This window comes from Aotus nancymaae, unplaced genomic scaffold (genome assembly GCF_030222135.1).
Source record: "Aotus nancymaae isolate 86718 unplaced genomic scaffold, 86718_ANA_hifiasm-v0.15.2.pri h1tg000020l, whole genome shotgun sequence".
Classification (NCBI taxonomy): Eukaryota; Metazoa; Chordata; class Mammalia; order Primates; family Aotidae; genus Aotus; species Aotus nancymaae.
In genome coordinates, this window is record NW_026988432.1 from 29,173,323 (window position 1) to 29,196,521 (window position 23,199).

The following is a 23,199-nucleotide window of genomic DNA, read 5'->3' on the forward strand; positions in this document are numbered from 1 at the left end:
TCCCCACAGTGCACTTTTGCTCTGTACATTTTTAAAATTCTTTTTTTCTCTATGTGTTTCTTTTTGGATAAGCTTTATTGCTATGTATTCAAATTCCTTATTCTTTTTTGGAAAATAGGGGAGGGTGGAGGGAACAAAATCTTATCTGCTGTTATTGGATTCTATCCAGTGTATTTTTCATCTGAAAAAAAGACAAAATTACAACATATCTGATTTAAAGATGCTAATTGGCTTTTATTTGCAGTCTGGAATTGGGCAGCACTGCATTCTACAAAATAGAATGAGTGTTCTGATGAGCTGAGCAGAGGACGTTGCCTTTATAGACAGAAGGGTCAAAAAAGAGAACAAAATAACAAAAGCAAATTGGACATTTCAAAGTTACTTTTCTTGTAAAGGTTAAAGCAGAGAGGACTTCCTTATCATGCTAGCTAAAACTTCCCTATTTGGAGATTTGACTATGATCCGTCTCTTTCTCTCTTAATTTCTTGGAAGGTTAGATAAACACTGTAGTTTCAGTTTGGTGGTGTGGAACTTCAGTCTGAGTGACTCCATTTTGATTTGGTCTGCTGGGCCTAATGCAGGAACTCAGTCTAAACCAATGACCTCTTAGAAATGTTATTAACCACATTCTAAATATTGTAGTTTTTATCTCTAGAAGTTTTATTTAGTTTTTTATATCTTACTTTCTATATCTTAACTTTTTGAACATATGAAATATAATTATAATAATTTTTTCATTGTCTTTCTCTGCTAATTCTAATTTCTCTATTAGTTCTGGGTCAGTTTGGATTGATTGGCATTTTCTCCTTAATATGGGCCATATTTTCCAGCTCCTTTTTGTATCTGGTAATTTTGTATTGGATATCAGACATTGTGAATTTTATGCTGTGTCCTGAACATTTTTGTATTCCTTTAAATTTTCTTGAGCTTTATTAAAGGGCTCAAATAAGATATTTGAAAGAGATTGATGCTGCTGGACCTTGCTCATGAGATTTGCTAGGTGGGACTAGATTCATGTATAGTCTAGGACGGTATTAAGAGCTTTCTCAGTACTTTAGCCCTGTGAACTGCGAGGTTTTCAAGTCTGGCCAGTGGGAATAGCATTGTTTTTGATCCATGTGAGCATCATGAACAAACCATAATAGGTTCATTATCTGATGTGCATGACAAATCAGTACACTGAGATACTGGATTGCAGCAAAGAAAGGTTTAATCATAGGGCTGCTAAATGAGGAGATGGGAGGAAACCTCAAATGTACCTCCCCAGTAAGTTTAGGACTAGGGTTTTTAAGGGCTTTGGAATGGGCTGAAGTGTGGAGATTGTTGATTGGCCAAAGAATGCAGGGTGAAGTGGAAGCAGCACATCGTTGTCTGGGGTAAATACCTGGGGTTCGTAGTCAAGAAGATTACAACATGGACACACACATGGAGTGGGTTAAGGAGCAGAAAGTTTAATAGGCAGAATAAAAGAGAGAGGAGAGTAGCTCCCTCTCCCTTGTGAGAGAGGTGTCAGAAAAAGGCAAAAGCAGCGGATCACAGCAGATTTTATAGGCAGGCTTGCGGAGGCAGACCCTGATTTACATACGACCTACAGACTGGTTCAACCAAGGTGTGATGTTTATATAGCCCGGTGGGCGTGGGGGAAGGCTGGTCACCTCACCCTAATCTTATTCTGCAAATGGGCTTTCCACTTAGCCGGGCCTATCTTGTCTGCTCCTTACAGTACACATAGCTGGCAAAGAAAGAAGGGAAGATGGAGCCGCCATTTTGAACATGCCTCTTCGTAGGTAGCATTTTCCTGCCGTGCAAGCTTCCAGCTTGCTTGTCTACACCTGCAGCTTGATTTTACAGGCTGCTCTGTTAGAAAATTGTTTGGGGGCTGCTTTTAGTTAAAAAGGAAAACCTAACCAAGGAATCTGGTACCCTCACTATCTGCCTGAGTAATTTCTTCTTAACTCCTATATCAAAGTCATGGGACGAGGTGATGAAGAAAGTGTATTCTCATGAGATTCCCATCTTCTATGGGGGTCTTCAGACTGGTTGGCATCAGCTGTTTTGCCAGAATTTGGGATCCAAAAAACAACTCAAGCAATTTTTGAGATGCCACCTATTGGAACGATGGGGATGCAAGTGGTCAGTATCTAGGGCTACTGTGACTTTCAGTTACAAGGAAGTGGGTCAAAGTACAGCTTGATTAATGCTTAATTATAAATTTCTATTCAAAATTCTTGTTAACTCTATGAGGACAGCTTCAGTACTGTTTCTTTTAACCCTTTTTGGGTGGTTCTTTTCCTGGCTTTGAATCTTTTCCTGACATGTTTGCACTAATCAGTACTTGGATGATTACTTGAGATGAGCCCTCTACAGATCTCTGAGGTTCTTTTTCTTCTTTCTGGTGCTGTGTCCTGTGATCTTTAACTGCCTTATATCCCTGGATGCTCCGCTCTGTCTCAGGGAGAATGCTAGTGCCTCAGTTCTCCCTTCCTGCTCTGTGGCGCGGACATTCTCTCAAGGGTATAGTTTGGGCAGTTGCAGTGCTCACATTATTTTTTTCTCATCTCTCAGGCATCACTGTCTTTCAGTGCCTCAGTCTGGTGTCTTGAAAACTGTTGTTTTACATATATTGTCTAGTATTTTTATTGTTTCAGGCCGGAGGGTAAATCCAGTCTTTGTTTCTCCACCTTGGCTGAAAGCAGAGGTCTGCCCTGGATCTTTCTTTTTTTAATTATTTTTTAAGGTATGTATTTCACCTTGACTGGATCCCTGGCACATCAGGGTATTTTTTTCCTCTTTTTCTCTCTTTTTTTCAATCCCTCTTCCCCCACAACCCCATCAGTGTTGGAGTCCTGGAAGGCTCTGTCTATTCACCCACAAGGATCTGAGTGAATCCTATCTGTCCTTAAAGGGCCAGCTCAGGGCACTGCTCCAGCAACCTTTGCGCTACTCTAAGTCGAAGCACATCTCTTGCCCCTCCTCTCTACTCTGTAGGTCTGGAATTTATCTAGCACTTAGCATACAAACTTTTCAATATTGACTTTGTATATGTTTGTCTTTCTCTAAGCTGGATGGATCTTTAAGGAAAACACTGGGGTTCATCATCTCCCTATATATCACCTTAAGAGGCAGTCACCCCAAATCTCTACATTCATCACAGAAACAGAAATTCCACTAATAAATGTCAGGGACTGCCTCCTTAACCTCGGTGCTCTCTTTCCCTCCCACCTTCAGCACTCTGTCTTATTCCATGGGTGGAGGAGGAAGCAAGGTTGGCTGGGTGGGAAGGGAATGGCATCAGTGTGAGGTCACGCCACATCATTCAGAATGCCAGCTCCACACCGAGGTGACACAAACGCAGGATTGAGCGATGCAGCTGGAGGAAAGAGAAAGAGACCCATGTGGCTCAGACTACAAACAAAAGCCGGGCAGGTGCGAATACAAAGCCGGGACCTGGAGGGAAGTGGCAGGTACACCTGGGTGCACACCACCAATGACTGCAGAGAGCGAAGGCAGGGAGAGAGGAGCCATGCCCCATGAGGGATTTTTTAAAGTCCTACTTTAAGAACAAGGAAACAGGCCTTGAGAGAGGAAGTAACTTTTCCAGTCACAAAAAGAGTCAGCGGCAAGAGGGAGAACTAAGATATTTTTAGGCCCTAATGTACTTGCCATTGTGTTACACTCTCTTTACAAGTTGTCTCAACTCAGAATACCTTAACAATGCACTATTCTCTCCATAGTGCTATGAAGAAATGGAAGCTCAGGAAGGTGGATAAACTTTTCCAAAGCCACATAGCTCAAAACATGTTTCAACCCCTTGGTTGTGTCCAAAGCCAGTAGTGCTTTACAATGCAGCCTCCCAGTTCTTCTAGCTTATAGTAAGTGCTGCTCTTTTCAGTTCTTTTGAAAAGTTTATTTGTTCTTTCATTAATTTATTCTCTTAACAAACATTCATTGATTACTTTTTCTATATCAGTCACAATATTAAGTGCTGGATAAAAATATGGGCAAAAACAAATGAAGCAGTGTCGTTGTCTGGGGTAAATACCCAAGGTTCATCATCTCACACCAGGGAAATTGAGGGCGTGGACACACAAGAAGTGAGTTTAAGGGCAGAGGTTTAATAGGCGAAAGAAAGAGAAAAGAGAAGAGCTCTCTCTCCTGCAGAGAGAGAGAGGAACACCTTAATGGGTCTTCCAGTTCCATGGTGAAATGCACAGGGTTTTATGAATGAGCTTGAGGAAGTGGTATCTGATTCACATAGGTCCCGAGAGGTTGGTCAGAGCAGGTGTGATGTGTGCATAGTCAGTGAAGAAGCTGTCCATCCCACCCTGATCTTTTAGTATGAAGATGGGTTCTCTACCTGGCCAGCGCCATATTGTCTGTTCCTTACTGTACAAAGAGAAAGAAAGATGGAGCCACAATGTTGAACATGCCTAGCCCCAGGAAGCCTTTTCCTGTTGGCACAGCTGCTGGCATTCACCTGTGCAAGATTCTAGCTTGCTTTTTCAGGCTGCTCTTTGTTAGAAATGATTTGGGGGCTGCTTTTTGTTAAAAGGAAAGGCTTACCAAGGACTCTTTTGCCTGCACTATCTGCCTAAATAATTTCTATTTAGATTCTGCATCAGAAGTGGCCCTTACTTCCCAGGGTCCGACCTTCTCTAGTATGAATATTAGAACTAAGAATACAAGTAAATGCTATCAACTATTTTATATGCTATAATAGGTTTGCTTGTTTCTTCAAACATTTTGTTTTATTTTATTTCTTTATTTTTAGGGGACAGGTTCTTGCTCTGTCATCCAGGCTGGAATGCAGTGGTGTGATCATGGCTCACTGTAGCCATAACCTCCTGAGCTCAAGTGATCATCCCACCCCAGTCTCTTGAGTAGCTAGGACTACACAATCATGCCCAGCTTATTTATTTTTATGTTTATTTTTAGTAGACACAAGGTCTTGATATGTTGCTCAGGCTGGTCTTCATCTCCTGGGCTCAAATGATCCTCCCACCTCAGCCTCCCAAAGTGTTGTGATTATAGGCATGAGCCACTATGCCTGGCCAGATATTTTACTTTTAAACACATGCCAAAGTTTAAGTTCAAGCAAGTCACAAGAACAGAAGCATTAGTGGGTTAATTCAGAGATTGTCTCCTATAGAAAAACAGGATGATTAGGTAATCACTGTTAGACTGGATACAATTTTTTTAAAAAAGGATTGTTTCAAGATCGTTAGATCCTGACTGACAGTCAGCTGAGTGGGTGGGTATCTGGCTTCCCAGAAAAGGTCTTAATCTTGTTAAAGATTATCAGAAAATTGCTTAACTATTTTATCAATGCTAATTTCTTCCCAGAAAGAGGTTGGAAATTACATCATGCAGAAAGGTTCTGTCCCATTCCAAGTTTGGGCCTTTTTTGTTGTTGTTGTTAAGTATGGGCGCATAATACAGTGGAGCAGAAGAGTGATCAGGTCAATTCCACCACAAGGACAACGGTTAGTGATAATTGCTAGTTAGTGATAACTAGCTAGCATCATTTGAGTGTTATATGGCTGGCACCGTTCCTTTCACTTGACAGATATTAACTCATTAATGCTTACATAGTGCTATGAGGTAGGGGCTTTTTTAAAATTCCCTTTTCTGTAGTGGAGAAAAGTGAGGCACAGAGAGTTTAACTAATTTGCTCAAGGTCTCGCAGCTAGGATCTAGCAGAAAGATCAGGAAGGTATCACAAGGAAGGTGGGAGAATCTGTTCCCCAAGGGGATGATGGGGAGGAAAATATTCTGGGAAGACTGGACCCCCAACCCCATTCTATGCTATAAAGCTTTGCTTGTTTTCAGAGATGTGGAGGGTTCTGGATCAGTGGAACAACTTGTCCCCCATATATGTCACTGGGGAAATCCATTTGGGCTTGTGCCTGGGTTTTAGAGTGTGGCCGACTCAAGTCCCAGCTGTGTTTCTAGACTATGTGTTCTGGTTTGGGCAAAGTGGAGACTCCCCTCCACCTAACAGCTTTCAGACATATGAGCAAAACTTCCAGCCAAGGCAAAAACACAGTAGCTCTGCCAGCCATGCACAGGTGGCTGGAGGGGTTTCCAGAGTAATTTTCACTCTAGCCTTAGTGTTCCATCTTATTTTGTTTGCTTCCTGCTTTATTTGACATGTTTCTGCATTGCCTTTAAACTCCACAGCAGAGGGAGTGTTAAAAGTGGTGGCAAGAAGAGTCTTGCTATTGTGTAAATAAAAGTAAAGATGATAAAGTTTTACAGGGCCATGTACAAATTGATAGTTGGTGCAGTATTACTTCAGGCACAAGAAGAGCCTGGAGAATCTAACCTCTTAGAAATTGCAAGAGCTCCTGTGTGAAAATTTAAAGAGAACATTTAAAAAATAATATTTCTTATGTCACCTATAAAATTCCACTAAACCCAATCCAACTATTATATTATTTTTACATATTATCTCTTCTAAATGTAATACATGCTGGGAGTGTTGTCTGTGGGGTATGCCCACTATTTTGTATTCTGCTTATTTTCCATGACCAGTGGATCATAAACATTTTTCATGTTTCTGCATAATTATCATTTTAATGGTCACATAATATTCCATTGTGCAGAGGTACTGTAATTTATTAAACCATTCCCCTTAATGTTGGCCATTTATGTGTTTTCAGTTTGGGGCTTTTATAGATAACACTGCAGTGAGCATCTTCTTCCAAATAGCTTTTTGCTGCTGTTGAATTTCCATAGGAATAATTTCTAATAGAAGCATTACTAGTAAAGGACACAGACATGTATATGGCTCTTTCTCTATATTGCTGAATTGCTTTGCAAAAATATTATTTAATACAGTGTCATCACTCAGGAATGAATCTACTAGCTTTTTCTCAACTTCAGTAGCAGTTAGCAAAACTTTTTCTCTAATTTGACAGATAAAACATTATTTCAGCTTGCTTTAATTTGCATGCCTTTGTTTACTAGTGAAGATTACTATTTCTCCATGTATTTGTTTATGTTGTATATAATCTATGAATTATCTGTTTGTTTATTGTGGTCTTGGTATTCTTATAAATTTAAATGCACTCTTTGTAGGTGATCTTATAAATTTAAATTCACTCTTTACAGGTAATAACTATTAATCTGTTTTGTTTATTCAAATATTTTGTTGTCGTTTTTAATTTTAATTTTTATTATATAAAACCTTTTTATTGTAATGTATGGGAATTGTCAATCTCTTAATCTGTGAGTACTTCTTATTTTTCTGAAGAAGAGACAGTAATTTTTAAATGTATCTTTTGTTTTATATGTCTTTCATTTAATCATTTATTCAACATAGAGTTACCAGGTGCCTTTCGTGGACCAGATATTCTTCTAGGTTCTGAGAATCTAAAATTTTCATCTTCGTGGAGATTACATTTTATCGAGAAGAGAGACAATGATCAAAAACATAACTAATATGCAAGGCAGCAATAAATCTTATAAAGAAAAAAATAAAGCATAGCCAGAGTACAAACAATGACCAGGGAAAGATTCAATGTTCAGGAAAGGCCACTGACAAAGTGACATTTGAGATAGGGAAGACAGACAGGGCCACCATTGAAAGGTATGATTCAAGCAGACCTGGATGAGATGACAGAGGGAACAGAAAGTGCAAAGGCCCTATGATGGGAACATATGTGGCATGCTGAGTGTATTAGTTTGTTCTCACACTGCTATAAAGAACTGCCTGAGACTAGGTAATTTGTAAAGAAAAGAGGTAAAATTGACTCATAGTTTGCATGGCTGAGGAGGCCTTATGAAACTTACAATCATGGTGGAAGGCACCTGTTTTAGTCTGTTCTCATCCTGCTAATAAAGACATACCTGAGAATGGGTAATTTATAAAGGAAAGAGGTTTAATGGACTACAGTTCCACATGGCTGGGGAGATGTCACAATCATGGCAGAAAGTGAAGGAGGAGCAAAGTCACATCTTACATGGTGGCAGGCAAGAGAGCTTGTGCAGGGGAACTCCCATTTATAAAGCCATCAGATCTCATGAGACTTATTCACTACCACAAAAATAGTATGGGGGAAACCACCCCATGATTCAGTTATCTCCACCTGGTCCCACCCTTGACACATGGGGATTGTTACAACTCAAGGTGAGATTTGGGTGAGGACACAGCCAAACCATATCAGCACCTCTTCACAGGTCAGCAGGAGAGAGAATGAATGCAGAAGAAACTATCAAACACTTATAAAACCATCAGATCTCAGATCTTGTGAGAACTCACTATCATGAGAACAACATGAGGGAAACCACCCCTATAATCCAGTTACCTCCACCTGGCTCTCTCTTGACATGTGGGGATTATGGGGATTAAATTCAAGATGAGATTTGGGTGGGGACACAAAGCCTAACCATATCACTGACAAACAGGGAAAGCCATGTGTTTGGAGTGGAGCAGAAGTGGTAGAGAATGGGAGAAAACAAGGTTGTTACCAGATGGTGTGGGACCAAAGACACTGGATTTAATCTGAGGGAGATGGGAAACTATTAAGTTGAGAGGGCTTGAAACAGACATCTGACTTACAGTTTAACAGGATCACTAGATATTTTTATATTTGAATCATTTTGGCTGATTTAACTCTCCAGATATGTAATCACATCATATACAGGAGATATTTTTGTCTCTTCTTTTTCAATATTTATTTTTCTTGTGCTGTCTTTGTCTTTTTTATTGATGTTTTTAAAACCTTTCAAGACAATGTTAAATAATTATATTTTTATTAATAATTTCAATGACAATGATAATAGTAGATATCTTTGTATATTCTGAATTTAGAGGAATTATTGCTAATTTAATTTAAATGTGGATGCTCCATGCTGTTAACAGGAATTCTTTTTAATTCTAGTTTTTAAATTTTTATTAGGAATGGTTGTTGATTTCTATAAAATACCTGTTAAGTATGCCTTAAAATTATAAGATGCTTTTCCTGCTTAGTGTCTTGATATGGTGTAGCCTATTAATAGAAGCTCTTATATGAGGCAATACTTGCTTGCAAATCTGGGGTAATCCCTCTTTGTCAGTATAATTTTAGTGTACATATCATTGAACACACTGCTATTCTTTTATGACTGTCCTATCTGTGCTCATGGTCAGCTCAGCCTAACCTCCTCTATCCCTGACTTGTTTCTGTCCTGACTGTGGTTCAGAGAGCCATGGGGCATAGGTGACCAGGCATAGGCCAGGGTGTGTGTGCATGTGGTGGTTGTCAGGGAGGTGGGATGGGGAGTGCCAAAGCAACTGATGATTTCACCATCATCACAGCCTCAAGCACGATATGATGTCTCATCCTTTTAATTTAAGTTTTAGTTTTATCAAGATATGTATGCCTATAATTTAAAGAATCAGAGAGTTTAATTAAAGTTATTGCAGAAAATAGCAGTCCTTTTTCCACCCTACTTTGTTTTCTATTTACCAGAGACAACTACTTTTTTCTTTTCTAGCTATGTTTCTGTTTTCTTTAACTCTAAGTAACAGGCTTATACAATTATTTGTCATTTTTCTATTTTAAGCTTTATTATTAACTGACTTCCTACTATGGAAGATGACAGTTTAGCTCTCTTTACCCCATATTCACCCTAGAAACACAGTCCCAAATTTCCTCTTTATACCACAATTGTGATTAGATCCAAACTTAGTGTTTACAGAATATTATTGTGAAAATGTACTTTGGTCACACCTGAGCTACATGATTCCTTTTAGGCACAATTTTTGTTTTCTGGAATTAATAATTGTTTTTTGTTTGTATGTCTGATGCTTAGTTTTCTATGCATTTATCAATAATTCTATCTCCAACATTCCTCAATTGGATAAATACCTTACCAATCCTTTCAAATACATCAGGCAATCTGTCAGTTTAATCTCCTTGTTGAAATCTCTCTGGATATTTCTGACCTACTCCATTTTTGTCTGATTGCTTTCTGGAGCACAGCTCTCAGCCTGGGCTCAACTGGCTCTGGCATTCTAGGAAAGCCCCCTTCCTCTCTTCCATTTGGATGTCCTGTTTTCTGAATCTGAAATCTGTTCCTTTCTTAGTGTGCCTCCTTGTTTTGATGGAGTGCATCCTTCAGTAACTTTATGAAAAAAGATGCTTGAGATACTTTCTTCTTCTTTTCCTCTATTCTTTCAATTTTTTTTAAACTCTTGAACATATATAACATAGAAAAGTACATAACATTTATTTTTTTCTTATTTTTTGGTGTCTTAATCTATTTTTTGCTTAAATCGGTTTTAGGGGAACAGGTGATGTTTGGTTACATGGATAAGTTCTTTAGTGGTGATTTCTGAGATTTTGGTTCACCCATCACCTGAGCAGTGTACACTGTACCCCATGTGTAGTCTTTTATCCCTCACTCCCCTCCCACCCTTCCTGAGTCCCCAAAGTTCATTTTAATATTCGTATGCCTTTGCAACCTCATAACTTAGCTTCCACTTATAAGTCAGGATATACAATGTTTTGTTTTTCATTCCTGAGTTATTTCACTTACATAATGGTCTCCAACTCCATCCAGGTTGCCGTGAATGCCATTATTTAATTTCTTTTTTTGGCTGAGTAGTATTCTATGGTATATATGTACTACATTTTCTTTTTCTACTTGTTGATTGATGGGCATTTGGGCTAGTTCCATATTTTTACAATTGTGAATTGTGCTCCTCAGGGGAAATGCTCTCAACTTTTCCCCGTTCCATATAATATTGACTGTGTGTTTGTCATAGATGGCTTTTATTACCTTAAGGTATGTTCTTCCTATGCTGATTTTGCTGAGGGTTTTAGTCATAGAGGGAAACTAGATATTGTCAAATGCTTTTTTCTGCATCTATTGAGATGATCATGCAATTTTTGTTTTTGATTCTGTTTATGTAGTATATCACATTTATTGACTTGCATATGTTAAACCATTCCTCCATACCAGGTATGAAACCCACTCAGTCATGTTGTATTATCTTTTTAATATGCTGTTGGATTTGGTTAGCTGGTATTTTGTTGCATCTATATTTTTTGCATCTGTATTTTGTTGCATCTATACTTGTGCATCTATATTAATCCAAGATATTGTTCTGTAGTTTTCTTTCTTTTTTTTTTGTTATGTTCTTTCCTGGTTTTCATATTAGGGTGATACTGGCTTCATAGGATGATTTAGAGAGGATTCCCTCTTTCTCTATCTTTTGGAATAGTTTCAATAGGATTGGTACCAATTCTTGTTTTAATATCTGATCGAATTCAGCTGTGGATCTATGTGGTCCTGGACTTTTTTGTTGACAGTTTTTTTTTATTACCATTTCAATTTCATTGCTTGTTATTGGTCGGTTCAGATTTTCTATTTCTTGCTGGTTTAACATAGGAGGGTTGTATATTTCCAGGATTTTATCCATTTCCTCCAGTTTTTCCGGTTTGTACACGTAAACATGTTCATAGTAGCCTCCATCATAGTAGATCTTTTGTATTTCTGTGGTATCAGTTGTAGTATTTCCTCTTTCATTTCTAATTGAGCCTATTTGGATCTTCTCTTTTCTTTTCTTAGTTAATCTTGCTAATGGTCTATCAATTTTGTTTATCTTTTCAGAGAACTAGCTTTTAGTTTCATTTATCTTTTGTATTTTTAAAATTTCATTTAGTTCTGCTCTAATCTTGGTTATTTCTTTTCTTCTACTGGGTTTGGATTTGGTTTCTTCTTGTTTTTCTAGTTCCTTGGGGTGTGACCTTAGATTGCCCATTTGTGCTCTTTCTGACTTTTTGATGTAGGCATTTAATGCTATGAACTTTCCTCTTAGCACTGCTTTTGCTGTATCCCAGAGGTTTTGATAGGTTGTATCACTATTATTGTTCAGTTCAAAGAATTTTTAAATTTCCATCTTGATTTCATTGTTGAACCAATGATCATTTGGGAGAAGATTATTTAATTTCCATGTCTTTGTGTAGTTTTGAGGGTTCCTTTTGGAGTTGATTGCCAATTTTATTCTACTGTGGTCTGAGAGAGTACTTGATATAATTTCTGTTTTCTTAAATTTATTGAGGCATGTTTTATGGCCTATTATATGGTCTATCTTGGAAAATGTTCCATGTGCTGATGAATACAATACATACTCTGCAGTTGTTGGGTAGAATGTTCTGTGAATATCTGTTAAGTCCATTTGTTTTAGGGTATAGTTTCAGTCCATTGTTTCTTTGTTGACTTTATGTCTTGCTGACCTGTCTAGTGCTGTCAGTGGAGTATTCAAGTCTCCACTCTTACTGTGTTGCCATCTATTTCATTTCTCAGATCTAGTAATAATTGTTCTATAAATTTGAGAGCTCTAGTGTTAGAGGTGCATATATATTTAGGATTGTGATATTTTCCTGTTTAGTCCTTCTATCATTATATAATGTCCCTCTTTGTCTTTTTTTAACTATCGTTACTTTTTTTTCTTTGAGACTGAGTCTCGCTTTGTCGCCCAGGCTGGAGTGCAGTGGCAAGATCTTGGCTCACTGCAACCTCCACCTCCTGGGTTCAAGCAATTCTCCTGCCTCAGCCTCCTGAGTAGCTGGGATTACAGGCATGTACCATCATGCCCGGCTAATTTTTTTGTATTTTTAATAGAGGCAGGGTTTCACCATGTTGGTCAGGCTGGTCTTGAACTCCTGACCTCGTGATCTGCCCTCCTCGGCCTCCCAAAGTGCTGGGATTACAGATGTGAGCCACCACACCTGGCCAACTGTTGTTACTTTAAAGGCTGTCTTGTCTGATATAAGAATAGCTACTCCTGCTCATTTTTGATATCCACTTGCATGGAATATCTTTTTCCACCCCTTTAGCTTAAGTTTATGTGAGTCCTTCTGTGTTAGGTGAGTCTCTTGAAGACAGCAGATGGTTGGTGAATTTTTATCCATTCTGCTATTCTGTATTTTTTAAGTGGAGCATTTAGACAGTTTACATTCAATGTTAGTGTTGAAATATGAGGTACTACTCTATTCATCATGCTAGTTGTAGCCTGAATATCTTGTTTTTTATTTCATTGTGTTATTGTTTTATAGACCCTGTGAGATTTATGCTTTAAGGAGGTTCTATTTTGGTGTATTTCTAGGTTTTGGTTACAAGATTTAGAACTCTTTTGAGCAGTTCTAGTAGTGCTGGCTTGGGGTAGTGAATTCTCTCGGCATTTGTTTGTCTGAAACAGACTTTATTTTTCCTTCATTTATGAAGCTTAGTTTTGCTGGATACAAAATTCTTGGCTGATAATTGTTTTGTTTAAAGAGGCTAAAGATAGGACCTTAATCCCTTCTAGCCTGTAAGCTTTCTGCTGAGAAATCTGTGGTTAATCTGATAGGTTTTCTTTTATAGGTTACCTGATGCTTTTGCCTCACTGCTCTTAAAATTATTTTCTTCATCTTGACTTTAAATAACCTGATGTCTATGTGCCTAGGTAATTATCTTTTTGTGATGAATTGCCTGGGTGTTCTTTGATCTTCTTGTATTTGGATTTCTGGATTTTTAGCAAGGCAAGGGATATATTACTCTATTATTCCTTCAAATAAGCTTTCCAAACTTTTAGATTTCTCTTCTTCCTCAGGAACACCAATTATCCTTAGATTTGGTAATTTAATGTAATTCCAAACTTCGAGGAGGCTTTGTTCATTTAAAATGTTTTTTCTTTGTTGGATTCGGTTAATTCAAAAGCCTTGTCTTTGAGCTGTGAAGTTTTTTCTTCTACTTGTTTGATTCTATTGTTGAAACTTTCGGGTGTATTTTGCATTTCTCTGAGTGTGTCTTTCATTTCCAAAAGTTGTGATTGTTTTTTATTTATGGTATCTATTCCTCTGGAGATTTTTTGTCCATATCTTATATTATTTTTAAAATTTCTTTAACTTGGTTTTCACTTTCTCAGGTGCCTCCTTGAGTAGCTTAATAATCAACCTTCTCTATTCTTTTTCTGGAAATTCAGAGATTTCTTCTTTGTTTGGATCCATTGCTGGTGAGCTAGTGTGATACTTTGGTGGTGTTAAAGAGCCTTCTTTTGTCATATTACAGAATTGTTTTTCTGGTTTCTTATCATTTGGGTAGACGATATCAGAGAAAAGATCTGGGGCTCAAGGGCTACTGTTCAGATTCGTTTGTCCCACAGAGTGATCCCTTGATGTGGTGCTCTCCCCCTTCCTCTAGGGATGGGGCTTCCTGAGAGCCAGACTACAGTGATCATTTTTGTTGTTGTTGTTTGTTTGTTTGTTTGTTTTTTGACACGGAGTCTTACTTTGTCCCCCAGGCTGGAGTACAGTGCTCGTTATTTCTCTTCTGGGTCTAACCATCCAGCAGACCTACCGGGTTCTGGGCTGGTACTGGGGAGTGTCTGTAGACTCCCATGATGTGATTCCTCTCCAGATCTGTCAGCCATGGATGCAAGTGCCTACTCCAGTGGAGGTAGCAGGGGAGTGAAGTGGACTCTGTGAGGGTCCTTAGTTGTAGTCTTATTTAGTGTGCTGGCTTTCTCGAATGCTGGTTGTGCTAGCAGTTGATTGGCCTGCAGCCAAGAGGTGGTTCTTTCAAGGGAGCATTAGCTGATACAAGCTTGCCCTAAAGTCTCCTAAATAAGTATTCAGGTTTCTTAGGTGATGGGTGGGGCCATAGAGCTCCCGAGAGATTATTTCTTTTGTCTTCAGTTACCAGGGAGGGTAGAGAACAACCATTAAGTGAGGGTGGAATTAGGCGTTTCCAAGCTCAGACTCTCCTTGAGTGGGGCTTGCTGTAGCCTTTGTGGGGGATGAGGGGTGGTTCTCAGGCCAATGGAGTTATTTTTCCACAGGGATTATGGCTGCCTCTGCTATGTCATACAGGCCACCAGGGAAGTGGGGGAAAGCCATCTAGCAGGCTTCGCCAAGCTCCCACACAGTCACCAAGATCCACCCTTCCCCTCCTGCTGCAGCTTCTGTGCTGGTGTCTGCACTTCCTCTTCACACCTCACCCCCATTCTGCCCAGGAAAACTTTGCATTCAGTTGAAATTATTACAAAGTTCAGCTGGAAGTCTTCTCCCTGTGATCCTTCCCCTATTCCACAGAGGCAGCCCTCCCCAAGGACCCCTGTGAGATAAAGTCAGAAATGGCTTCTCTGGCAACCAGGAGTGCCTACAGGGATCTTCTTGTTGCTTCTACTTTTATATTTCATTCGGCTCTCTAAATTAATTTCAGCTCTAGGTAAGGTTAAATCCTTCTCCCATGATCTGGATTTTCAGGTTCTCCAGTGAGGATATGTTTTCAGAGGCAGACTTTCCCCCTCACACATTTCGGGCACTCACAATTTTGGGGCTGTCTCACAGAGTTTGTGGCAGCAAGTCGCTTCCTTCATAGGGCCTTTGAATTCCTTTGGTTTTCCTGGTATGTTCCTGTGGTAGTTTTTGAGGCAAAAGTTCACAATGAGAGTCTTCACATGCTGTTCTGTTTATCTGAGTGGGAGCTGCAAGTTAGTCCTACCTTCTATCTCCCATTATTGTTCAGAAAAGTGCATAACACTTACATGTATAGTTTAACAAATGTTAATAGTTATAATGTTAACACCCAAGTAACTACCACCAACTTTAAGAAAAGGGACATTATCAGAATCGCTGAAAACTCTTTCCCCCTTCAGAGATAACCATTTTCCTTATTTTTATGGTAATAATCCCCTTGCTTTTCTCTTGCCAACTGTGTTTTCATTATTTTTAAATTTAGACTTTCCTAGTTTTCAATCTAATAAAAATGGAATATTTATTCTTTTAGGTCATGTGTTTTACTCAACATTGTGTTTGTAAGAATCATTCATTTGGTTGTTTTTATTACTATATTCAATTGTATAAATAAGTGAGAATATACACTAATTTAAAAAATTATTTCCATTGTTGATTCGATATTTGGTTATTTTCAGTTTGGTGCAAATATAAGCAATGCTGCTATAAATCCTCTTGGCATATTTCATGGTAACCATGTGCACGTATCTTGATAGCGTATGTAGCTAGGATGCAATTATCTATCATAGAATACACCTACATTTCTTTTTACTGACTAACATGAATATGCTTTTTCTTTTTCAAAGTGGTTATATCAAACTATGCTCCCACAAGGAAGCAAAGAATATATCAAATTACATTACCCATCGTCTCATCTTCTTGTCAATACTTAGTGTTGTCAGAGCTTTCAGTTTTTGCCATTCTGATATGTATATGTATGGTTTTAATTTTCATTTCCCTGATGTCCAAGGCTGAGCATCTTTTCTTATATTTATTGGCCTTCTGGATTTTTGTACCTTTTCCATGGTTCCTTCCTTTTGGATGCTTCTATGGTTGGGAGTCTCAGCTCCACACATTTGAACTGTTTTTTAGGTTCCCCAACTGTTCTCTTTGTTCCCAGCCTCCATTCTTCTCCTCACAATGGTTCTTCCTCGATGGGGCCCACACTTGTAATTTGCTTATCTGCTCTTTGTACCATTTCCTGTGATCTCTGCTCTGTGCTGTACTGTAGAAGAATGATCCTTTCAAATTTCATCCCCAAGTTTTCCTAATTAACTGGATTTTGGCTAAGTTTGGCCAATGGAAGATATTAAAGGAGACTGGAGTTTTAGGAGGGGAGAAGCCAGAATATTGCTCCCCGCCTGTCTGCTCTGGACAGCATTTCCAGCAATGACTGTGGATTTTCCAGGTCCTCAGTCCTCACTCCAGCAACAGCCTCTGAGTGCCAGAAACACCACCCTTGCCCTTTCACTTCCCATTCCTCAGGATGGTTGCCATTGCTAATCTGTGAATTGCTCCATCATCCACTGTTTGGTTTTTCAGTCCTTCTAACACTTTTATCGCTAATTCCCATATTAAATTTTCTCTGTAAAGCTACCTGGCATGGGCTTTGTTTTTCTGCTTGGACCCTGACTGAAACAGCTTCTTTGGGCCAAACTTTTCAATCAAGAAACTGTCAGATTCTTGTTGCAAATAGGATAAAGTTGAAATCCTCTTACTTAACACCTTCAAACTCTGATCTCACCTTAAATTTTCACAGTTAACCCTCACTATTCACACTTCCTACTTACTGTTCTTATTAGACTGGTCTTTTCCTTCCCACCTCAATCTTTTGCTCTAGAAGGGTCTGCCAATTAAAACCCACCTCCTCCCACAGTAACATTCTGTTCATATTTCAAGGTGCAATTTAAGTGTTATTTCTTCTATGAAGTCTTCCTCCAACTCAAACAAAATCCTGAACTCTTCCCTAAGGCTCGAGTGGGTTTTAAGTGGTGCCTTTGTTGATTTCTTGAACTATAGGTTTATCTGTTTCCTTAGGGTTCATTCACTTGTTCAACAGAGACTTATCAAATACCTCTCATGGGCAAAACCCTGTTCCAAGTTTGTGAGAACAGGTATCCATTTATGAACTTAAAAGACTTCTAGAAGATTTGACATTGGCCTTACAGCAAAAGTGTGGGTTAACTTAGATTGATTTTCTACTAGAATTTAGATAAACTTGGACATAGGGAATGAGAGTTGGATGGGAAGTATGGGAAAATGTAGATTTGGTTGTAGAGAGATTTAGGGAACTAACAAGTAGATATGAAAAAAGTGTTTAGAATACAGAATAGAGAAACAAAAAATTAAGAAAATACCAGAGATGTGAAGAGACACAGAGGGCTGAATAGGAAGGTTTAACACATGTCTAATTCTTCAAGGTAAAAGAGTAGTGAGAATGAGAAAGAGGCAATCCTCAGAGAAAATGGCTGAGGATTTTTCAGAATTGATGAAAAATTTAAATTCTCAAATTACGGGAGTAAAATGGATCTCATGAAGATAGATGAAAAGAAACGCACATTTAGAAATTTGAAAGTGAAACTGTATGATGTTAATGACAGATATTAAATCAGCCAAGGAGGGAAGATGGATGTCCTACAAAGGACAACAAAACTGGGAAAAGAGCTGGCTTCTCAGTAGCAGCTGTGGTAGCTAGACAACATCTTCAAAATGCTGGGGGTGGGGGTGGGGAATGTATCAAGGAATTTCATGTGTTTATAAATAATAAAAAAAAACATTTGGACAAACAAAAACTCAGAGAATTCACACTAAAGGAGAGTCACCAAAGGAACTCTTAAATATGTATTTAAGAAAGAAGGAAACTCTTTGCAGAAGGAGGATCTAAGATGCAAAAACCTTGGTAAACAGATGGGTAAATATAAACAAATGTTAGTTAATTTAACAAAAACACCAATAATAGTGATTAATTATGGGATGAAAGAATGAGATAGATCTAAAATTTAAATATGTGACATAGAATGAAATGAGCGCAAAGTGCTCTACAGTCCTTGATTTGGTGAAGAAAAAAGTAGTGGTATTAATTTTGGACTTCAAGTTAAGTATTCATGTTAAAACATTTAAGAGTAAGGACTAAAACGTAGAAATGGAGTGTGTAATTTTTAAAACAGAAGAGGAAATAATTTAAAACCCTCAGTTCTTTCTCAAGAAGGTTATAAATGAGAAAAAATGGTAGAGACATGGTGAATTAAACAATGCCATATAAAATGGTAAAATAAATTTATGTATATTAGTAATTGCAATAAATGTAAATAGGTTTAACTTACCAGTTAAAAGATAGAGATTGGTCAGATTGGATTAGCAAAAACTCAAGTCCAGTCCTCCTACCTGCAGTTTTATGAGATAAAAAAATTGAAAGTAAATGAGTGGAAAAAGATATTTTGGGCAAACACTGGCCAAAAGAAAGCTAGTATAGTTATATTAATATCGCAAAAATAAATTTTTTTAAGCAAGAATCATTATTACAGCTAACAAGGTTCACAGCATAATAATAAATTTTCAGTTTTCTCTAGGAAGATATCACTTCTAAATTTATATGCACTTAGTTTCAAAATATACAAAACAAAGACAAAAGTACAGGGAAAAATGGACAAATCCACCCTTACGAACAGGAGATTTAAACACACCTTTCTCAGTCATTGATAAATAAGCTATTCCCATAAAACTAGTAAACAAACAGAAGATTTGAAAAAGTCAATGAAGATGCTTAAGGTAACGGCTATATGTCCAATTGAGAGTATGTATTCTTCTCAGGCACACATGAGCAGTTCCCAAAACCAACTTAGTATGAGATCACAAAACAAGACTTAATAAATCATTAAAAAGCAAGATGTGGAGAGAGTTCATGGTGTGCTGTGAATTGTATTGTAGTTTAGCAGGTAAACACAAACACACACAGGCACACACACACAGGTGCACACATACACAGGCACACAGGCACACACCCACTTATATGGGCATAAAGTATTTCTGGAACACTAAACAAGAAACCAGTAACAGAAGTTTCTTCTTCTGGTTAGGGTCAGACAGAAACCTATTTTTCATCATACATTTTTGTTTTTCAATTCTTTTTTTGCCATCAGTGTGTCTTATTTTTTATTAAAATTATAAATAAAAATATTTAGGTGGCCATAAAGTAAATAGTTTAAGACAATAGATAGTATAAAACATCTTACTATGAATATTATATGATATATAATAACCCATTGTAAACTTAGAGAGAAACCAGTCTGCTTGTGGACTATAGAGTTGCAGAAGACTTCAGGAAGAAGGAATTGTTTTTTGCTGGGTCTTGAGGGTCATGTGTGATTGAGATTGGGAGAAAAGGGGAGGACATTCTAAACCTCTGGGAGCAGTTCCACTGAGGCTCTTGGGCTATGATCAGCGGCCTTGGAGGTTGATATGTGGGAAAGGACTCTCACTGGAAAGTTTAGTATTGGAAGGAATTGAGCAGAGATAATGACCGATGTGGATGGAACTGACCCAACCATGCTCAAAGGAGAGGCCATTGCCACCTTGAGAGGCTCTGAGGTGGCAAGGTTGAAATTTTATAAATGCATTGCTAGGATTTCTTGGCCTTTGGGCTTTGCCACAAGCAGCCACTCACCTCCCTGCAGTAGCTGACATAATTTAGCTAAACATTTCCCTTTACTAAAAAAATATGAATATGGGACCTCTCCCACAAACCATGAACACCCATGTAAAAACAACATGGCTCTCCATGCACAGACCTTGATTTTCAAAAGTGCTATCAATTTGGCTTATGTTGTAGCTGTGTTTCTGAGTACAGATGTTTTCACAAGTATCCTAGAAAGCTGGGGAAAGCAGGTGGCATCCAGTCAACTAGAACAGGAGTGATAATGTAGGCAGTAAGATAGCACTGACTGATTCTAGCTCACTGGTCTTTCTGTTAGGATATCCATTGTTAGTATGGTCTTTGTATTCTGGCTTTTCAGCCTGACATTCAAATCCTTACAATCTGAATTCACCTCATCTTAGTCCATTTTGTGCTTCGATAAGAGAATACCAGAGACTGGATCCATTATACAGAAAAATTTATTTCTTTCAGTTCTGAATGCTGGCAAGTCCAATATCAAGGTGCTGGCATCTGGCAAGGGCCTTCTTGCTGTGTCATCTCATGGAGAAAAGTGGGGGGTGGGGGAGGAGAGAGAGAGAGAGAGAGCACAAATTTGTCATTTTATAATGAACCCACTCCTACAATCATGGCATTAGTCCATTCATGAGAGTGGAGCCCTTATTGGCCTAACTACCTCTCATTAGACCCTACCTACCTATGCTACATTAGGAATTAAATTTCTAATATATGCTTTTGTGGGGGACACATTTAAGCCATGACATGCCTCTCCCATTCAACATCCCTACTCCCCCCCACCTCAAAACCTGTACTCTTATATACCCTGTCACCTACATGCCCTGCTTGTTTCTGCTATTTTGCTGTTGCTTATAGCCTTCATCTCCAGCACTCAGCCAGGGGGTTGGTGTTGATGATAGCATCAAGATGGCATGCCATTTATCTGTTCTTAGTGAATTGTACATCTTAACTAGGATAAAACTTATGAGATGTATGCAAATGAAATTGCCAAGAATAATAACTGGCTTATGAGTAGGAGAAACCATGGGAGAATGGAAAGTCCTACTGAATTAACTAGGAGGCAGAAGAGCTAAATTTTAGTTCCAGTTCAGCCACTGACTTACTGTGTGTATCTTTCAATTGCTGCCAAACTAATTATCCCAAAACTTCATGGCTTAAAATAACAATCCGTTTTATTACATATCATGATTTTGTGGATCAAGAATTTGGACAGATCTTAGTTGATGATTCTTCTGTTCCAGGTGACCTTAACTGAGGTCATGTGGTGGTACTTAGCTGGCAGATGGGCTGGTCTAGAGGGTCTAGGATAGTATCACTCACAAGTCTGACATCTTGGCACATGTGTTAGTTTCTCAGGGCTGCCATAACGAAGTATGACAAACTAGGTGACTTAAAACAACAAAAATGTATTTTCTGACAGTTCTAGTGGCTAGAAGTCTGAAATCAAGGTATTAGCTGAGATCCCTCTTAAGATTCTAGGGAAGACTCTTTCCTCTTCTAGCTTCTGGTGATTACTGTCAATCTTCAGTGTTCTTTGGCTGATGGATGCACCACTCCAGTCTTTGCCTCTATCTTCACATTGTCTCAGGATCCTTGGGGGTGTTACTTTTTTGGGTGGAAACCTCTGTGGCTGGTAGTGCCTTTGCCTAAGTTTTGCTCAGGCCTGCTGGGATCATTCCACCCACTCAGCTTGGAGTCTGTGCTCAGCTGGAACTACGGGCCTGGATCCCATGCCTGCCAAGAATGAGCCAGGTGTGGAGCAGCAAGGTGTATGTAAGCAAATGAGCTTGGGTTCGGCCACTGTATACAGCTAGGCATGCCAGCTGTGGCAGGGTGGGCAGCATCAGGCATTGGCACAGGTTCCAGCTCCCTGCAAGGCAGTGGCTCTACCAGGCATACCACAAGCAGCTTCCATGGCTGGCACTGGGAAATGTGGTGGTACCTGGAAGTTTGGAGATGCCAGGAACTGCAAAACCCTAAAGAGGGTGTCAGAGCCCTGGCTCAGGGAGCTCCTAGGTGTGGGCTTCCCAAAGGGCTGCAGTTCTTCTCACCTTCTCTCTTCTCTCCTTTTTCTTGCCCACAATCTAGTGAGAAAGGGGCATGTTTCAGCCCTGTTTGTGTATGGCTCTTTCAGCCCCACCATCAGTGGGTCTTCAGTTCTTGTCCTGCATCCAAGAAGAATGAAATACATGAACAAGTGGAGGATGAGCAAGGCAAAGAGGTGCCCTATTAATCAACAGAGCAGCTCAGAGGAAACCCACAGTAGCTACCCTCCCCAATCAGGCCATCCCATTGTCTTTTCAGCTCTCAGCAGAAAGAAGACCCACGGTGGGTAGCTCCTCTCCACAGGCAAGTTGTCCTGTTGCCTATCCGAGTCTGGCTGGGTCCAGGGTTTTTATGGACTTCAGAGGGAAGAAAGTGCCTGCTAATTGGTCTATGGGAGCCCATGGGAGGGTCCAGAAAAAGCACCATTAGTTCTCACTCTGGTCTGCCAAAATCGCAACCTGGCCCCCAGGCCTCAGGCTGTTCCTGGCCTGAAGGTGGGGTTTCACTGGGGACCTGCACCTTTCCACCTAGGAGCCTGTTTCCTACTGCCATTAACCTGTCATCCACAGTGCCCAAGGAGCCCAGACAGTTGTGCCAAGGGTGCCTGCAAGCCCATACCAAGCCATCCTTAGCATCCCTTCAGACTCCCTCCCATGCTCCTCAGCACCCAAAGTCCAGAGGGGCCTGAGGCAGCAGGGGTCTGGCATGTCAGTTCTGCCCTAAGCATGCACACACCTGGCTGGGTCATGACAGCTCCCAGACTTGGCCACAATTTTGCTGCAAAATCAGAATGGGCACCATGAGCAGGGAGAGGCCAGACAATGGGAACAGGCATTTTCCAGCCTGTGGAGGCCAGGGACTTTCTAGACCCCGGAGAGTGCAGAGATGCCTGGGTCTGCAGCCATGGTAGCTGCAGCTGCGCCCAGGAGGGTGGGGCTCCTGCACCTCCAACTTGGAAGGGTTCTGAGCTTCCACCTGTTCCTGATTCCCACCGGCTCTGTGGAGCGCATACCCTGACCATGCCTCCTCCACTGCGGCCTGTGTAATGGCAGCAGCTGCTCCAGATGGGCTGCCACTACCATCAAAATCGCCTTCTCCCCTGTGTGTCTTTGTCTCTGTGTCTAATTTTCCTCTTCTTGTAAGAATAGTCATATTGGATTACCTTAATCCGATATGACCTCATCTTAATTTGACTACATCTACAAAACCCTATTT

General features: G+C 39.5%; 2 protein-coding genes across 4 annotated transcripts in view; one reads left to right on the top strand and one right to left on the bottom strand.

Annotated features, from left to right (window-relative positions):
• ZBTB7C (zinc finger and BTB domain containing 7C) overlaps positions 1–23,199 on the top strand; it is a 372,622-nt gene that overhangs the window by 152,613 nt on the left and 196,810 nt on the right. Inside the window, exon 1 of one of the 3 annotated variants that reach the window (XM_012440875.3) lies at positions 3,372–3,426. The exons of the other annotated variants lie outside the window; for them this stretch is intronic. The gene's annotated coding sequence lies outside the window, so the exon portion shown is untranslated. Of the gene's footprint in view, positions 1–3,371; positions 3,427–23,199 lie in introns of those variants that run through there. 3 annotated transcript variants of the gene reach the window in all.
• On the bottom strand, positions 3,194–3,732 carry ZBTB7C-AS2 (ZBTB7C antisense RNA 2). The gene is given in 3 exon segments (XM_021670072.2): positions 3,194–3,349; positions 3,351–3,609; positions 3,611–3,732. Coding segments are annotated over 3 exon segments (537 nt in total).